The following is a 5,267-nucleotide window of genomic DNA, read 5'->3' on the forward strand; positions in this document are numbered from 1 at the left end:
CAATTTTGCCATGGGATTCTTGCATGTTTACTATGTATGCGTATTAACTTACCAATACTTCCCGTATTATTTATTGACGGCTCCCTAAGAATATCTTAAGGTTCATAAACCGGCGCGTATATCAATCTGAGTAGGGCAATATATATGCTTCTATCATTAATCAAGTATCATCCAAACTTTTATTATGTTTCTCGTCTAGCGTTCAATAGAGACGATTTATATTCTTCTTTCTATAAGGTATTTCACTTTTCGCATATATGAGTGTCGGAAGAAACTTATACACAGAGGTACATATTGTTTTAGTAAATACGATAAATGGATTTAATCCGCTTTGTGCTCATTAAATGATCTACTTTCTGAATAAGAAATTTTGTAAAACCAATTTGCAAGTTGTTTTAATCATAGTCGGTACTCAGGTCATCAATGTCTTAGAGGCGAATACGATGCCTGTGCCGAACTTTGGCCAGAGCCAACTATATGAACTGAGTCGTAGTAAGGTTTGGTCGAGCTGAGTCTTGGAAGTCATCACAGGTGATTATGTGATTTTACAGGAAAGAAATCAGTCAGAACTGAGATTGCTGTCCCAACTCAGGAAAGAGGAGAGCCTTGCGACTTCGATTTGATAGGGGACGCTGCTTTGTATATTCTTTGTATACAACCAGATCTTGAGAACGCTGGAAACAGTAGAAATAATGTTAATTTTCTCAGTCCAAGTTACTAAGTCGAGTTTTACCACCGAAGATAATGGCAGGATTGAATTCAACTCCGAGATTCACCTGGGTATTAAGATAAGTATAGGGAGATCCTCATTTCATCTCAATCCCAAAAAAAGAAGATGAGTAATGGTAGGGCGATTGTAGAAGCTGACAAAAACGAACCGACAAACAGATTGAAAGACGGGAGAAGCGAAGAGAAAAAAAAGGAAAGAAATAACACATTTAGTATACATAATATAAAATACATCAAGCACGTAAACAGCGATCGAGGATTTCTCAACACAACACTTCATGGATAGTAATTCCAGACATACTGCAACTGGGCCAGTATCTGCTCACGAAAAAGAAACTATTGTGTTTAATATGTTGAAACTTAAACAACTCAAAAGTTTCACTACACAAGGCTAAGAAGCATTCCTACTAGAATACAAAATACATACCAGATCATTTAGTTTGGTTCCAGTGAGATGCCATTACTTAGAGCTTATAAGATGGCATCTCATTGTTAGATCCATTTAAAGATAAAATACATAGACACAATAGAAGTCCCTTGGGAAAACATCTTTACAAGCAAAACAATACTATCAAGTAATAACACTGGGAATCCTCTTTTGGGTAATATCCCCTTTCTATAGGAATATAAAGAAAAAAAGAGAATTTCCATTATTTGAGTCTCCCCTTGGAGTATCATGTCCATAATCAAACTTTTTTCTCAAATTCCTTGCCCCCCATTAAGAGCACCCTGCGGCCTCTATGGTTTTTATCCCGTCCGGGTGTAACATACAACACCAAATTTGTGTTGCCGGTGGGGGTCCAGTTGAATGATTCAATAAATAACCACTTTTAAATATCTAAAAAAAAAAGCCTATGATTAACATCACAACACCGGGGGTCCAATAAGTGAAACTAACTAAGAACGTGAGGAAAGCCCTCGAAGTTTTTTGTTTTGTCACCACATCCCTTTAAAAACAAGTGTATCATTAGCTTTGTATACCATCCCTCTTTCATTATTGACAATCAAGTTTTGCCTATTATAATAAATAACATGCCCCCCCCTCCGGTCCATAACTTCAAGGTCATGTTCCCAAATAAACACCACTTATTTGTAAATCCTTTGGTTTTAATTATCCTTTGGGACAAAAAAATAAAAAACGGCAATTACATTTAATTTTTAATTATCAAGTTTGGAACTGTTTGGTAAGTCCAATCATTTCTTACATTAGCGTCGCTCTTGTTTCCCATGCAAGGAAAAAATTTTCCAGCTATTTCCCCTGTATTTTGTCTTTTTCCCCAAACCCATTTCGCATGGGTACTAAATTCAAAATCGGAGTTTTAAATTTTTGTTAATAAAGGATTATCCTACGGTATTTTTTTTGCAAGAAAGCCTTTTTCCATTTGATTTTGAAAAAACAAGCGAACCAAATACAATCCTGGAACAAACCACTATATAGACAATTATGGGTAAAGAAACAGACGCTAATTTTGTAATACTGGTTTGGATACACACCCGGACCTTTATATTTTTTTCACTGCAATCCCATACTTCACGACTTTGGTTTCATAATAGTATAAGTACGAAACTATTTTCTTCAGCAGAGTCAGAAAACTTATGAACCTGGTCTGTTGATTTCTTCCAATGGAAAAATATTCCTGGTAAATCCAGAAACTTAATCTTCTTTGGGCTATTCACTGCAAGAAATATTATCACACAATTTGGTTAACATAAATGTTTAAGTAATGGGTAACCTCATCATTTTTTTCCTCCCTGGCAAATAAATAATTCTTGGAATTTGGTGGGAATTTTAATTTTCAACAACGTTTTTGGTTTTTTTCACCCTACCACCTCTTTTTTTGGTGTTCCCGCAACCTCTTTGTTCTTCCTCCTTTCTTTCTTTGAATGATGCCAATCTCTGACATGTTTGATATTTCACAGATTATTTGTTTCATGCATTATTCCTTGGGTGAGTATTTTTATTGCTTTCTAGTTGTCCTTTAGCGATTTTTTGAGATACTGTGAGAGATTATGTTTTCTCAATCTTCAAATTCAGAAGCCATGGGCAGTTTCATAATTGGTTGTGTGTGTGCTCCCTGAACAATATCAATAAAAAACGAAAAGTTAGAAGTTAGAAAATACAATCCTTACTAATAATTTTCATATGATATTTTTTAAGTCCATGCGCCAAAAATTCCAAAACGTGGGGGTCAGACAAACCAATAAGACAAGAGTACCTCTCATCACAACCTAGTGTGGGATGCAGTGAAAATACTTACATCATTTGGGCCTTGCTACTCTGAATACATGAATCAATCATTATTTTGGTTACTTCAATGAGGCACCTGGTTCTCCCCTTGAATAATTTTACACATCTGATATAAATTTACAATTGCCACAAAACAAAAGGTCCTTCACTTGAACAGGAATCTTTGCTATTAATCAAGGCAATGTAGATAGGATATCCTTAGTACAAACATCACTGATATGCCTATTCCGAACAGGAATATTTTTAAGGTGTGTGCTGCCATTCAAGGGTAGAGCTTCAGAAAGTCAGTGAAAAATTGAGAAAATCAACAGATTTTTTGATTTTTTCTTTGGTTTCCTTGCTCAGAAGCACCTGAAAGATCCAAAGAAATACAAGTTGAAGAGAGTATATTCTAAAAAAAAAAAAAAAAAAAAAACATTCACATCTAGCTATGTATCAAAACTCATGAGAATATTACTTGTCACTGATAACAGGAGTAACCCTGAGGAATCTTTAAATAACTACTACAAACTCCGCTTTTTATGATAAGTAAGCAAACTACAAACATATTATACTATACCTTTATCAGAGCTACAGGAGGATATTTTTCTCTTGTTATTTTTCACATCACTCTCCTTCATGGTCTTATTAGCATCAGCACCATCTCTTTTATTTTTGTTGGAATTTCTCTGATGCTTCTTGATTTTCTCACAGCTAAACAGCTTGTTGTTGACATCTTGTTTTATTTCCTTCACAGCAGTCATATAAGATTTCAGTTTTGATTTGGGAATGTTGTTTTTAATACTTTCATATTTGGTTACATTACATGTAGGCACAATTGCACAATCATGAGTTCCATAGAAAAAAACTTTGTACTTTTCATTGTCAAGAATCTCTATGATTTTGGCTGGCCAGATGGGGTATCTTTTCATTTTAGCAAAAACTCTGTCATTTAATTGAAAGGTTTCAATGTGTTTTGTTTTGGCACTCATGGTTCAGTAGATGTAGATCCATACACAGAATCCTGAAACTGAATTGGCAAAAACAATTAGTATCTCAAGGGACTATGAGGCCCAAATTGACCCAAAAACACTCTTGGTTAACACTTGAAAAGTTCATTAATAGTAAGGTATTGTATGGTCAAATGGAACTTAGCTTTTTTTTTTTTTTAAGAGGTTTGACAGAGGGAACTTTAACTGCTATGGTCTTATCGTCCCGAAATCGAAGAGAGAAGGAAGACAGGATAGGAGAAAGCCAGCCGTTCCGAAAACGAACATTGTCCCATAAATATTCTTATCGTTCAAAAACGAAGAGAAGAGGACAGAATAGGAGAAAGCCAGCCGTCCCGAGACCGATCCTCATCTGTTCAGGATAAAATCCGCTCCGAACGGGAATCGAACCCGCGACCTAGCGCTTACAAGTCAGACACGTTACACTCCAGGCTAACTAGGCTGGAAATTCACTACTTATATCGCGACTTTCGCGAATACGGCTCTCGTTATTTTAATCTTAATTTAGATATAGCGCCCAGACAACGGAGTCTTTAATCTACCACTGCTTCTACTCGACAGGGAAATACACAAAGGACGACCACATCGAGCCCATGCTGAAAACTCTCAACAGGAACAAAGTCCTCACGCCGGTCACTTTTCCAGTACGCGCTGTGTTTGCCACTCAGTCCATCGAGTTGCTTCAATTCCTAATCGATACTTCACCTCTAGGAAGTTCCCTCACTATATGGATGAGTACAGACAGTGACAAAGTATGCATAAGTAAGTTGAAGGATCTCATAAGAACCATAGGAAAAGATAGAATTTTCCTAGACGTACCTGAATTTATTCGGGAGAAATTGAACTCCAATAATACAGAGCCTTGTCCGCAAGAGGATACACCAAAGGCAGAAGCAGACTCTGGTATCTTTGGTATTAGTTGGACGACACTGCTCATATTTGGGGTACTGGCACTTATACTAGTCCTAGTGGGTGTTTATATGAAGTGGAAGTCTCGTATTGACATCAACTAATGCGAGGTGGCATAGCCGTCCGTCTGTTGAGAAACAAACTGTACAATGTATACGGGAAAACTTATAGGTAAGTGATCTCTTACCTAATTGTTGAGTCTGAATAGGTAGGTAAGACTGGAACTTGGATTCTGTCGGGTTGTGACACCCTAAAGAAGAGGGAAAATTCAATTAATCAATTCGTAATACCGGTTTTAAGTTCGGGGTATAATAGGTAATCTAGTTCGGTTTTTCGAAGGGTTAAATTTTTCCCAAGTGAAATAAATAGCATTGAATTTGATTATTTCCTAA

At 36.4% G+C, this 5,267-nt stretch overlaps 2 protein-coding genes across 2 annotated transcripts in view; one reads left to right on the forward strand and one right to left on the reverse strand.

The window, feature by feature from the left end:
* LOC103522657 (hepatoma-derived growth factor-related protein 3-like) overlaps nt 1-3,948 on the reverse strand; it is a 5,755-nt gene extending 1,807 nt beyond the window's left edge. Inside the window, exon 1 of the mRNA XM_008487754.1 lies at nt 3,537-3,948. Within this exon, the coding sequence (XP_008485976.1) occupies nt 3,537-3,948 (412 nt within the window). The remainder of the gene's footprint in view (nt 1-3,536) is intronic.
* Nucleotides 3,949-4,022: 74 nt separating this feature from the next.
* LOC103522659 lies at nt 4,023-4,979 on the forward strand. Its single transcript, XM_008487755.1, has 2 exons — nt 4,023-4,080; nt 4,528-4,979. The coding sequence occupies exons 1-2, from the start codon at nt 4,023-4,025 to the stop codon at nt 4,977-4,979; spliced, it is 510 nt and encodes a 169-aa protein (XP_008485977.1).
* The last annotated feature ends 288 nt before the right edge of the window (nt 4,980-5,267 follow it).

This window comes from Diaphorina citri, unplaced genomic scaffold, assembly GCF_000475195.1.
Source record: "Diaphorina citri unplaced genomic scaffold, Diaci psyllid genome assembly version 1.1 scaffold10019, whole genome shotgun sequence".
Taxonomy (NCBI): domain Eukaryota; kingdom Metazoa; phylum Arthropoda; class Insecta; order Hemiptera; family Psyllidae; genus Diaphorina; species Diaphorina citri.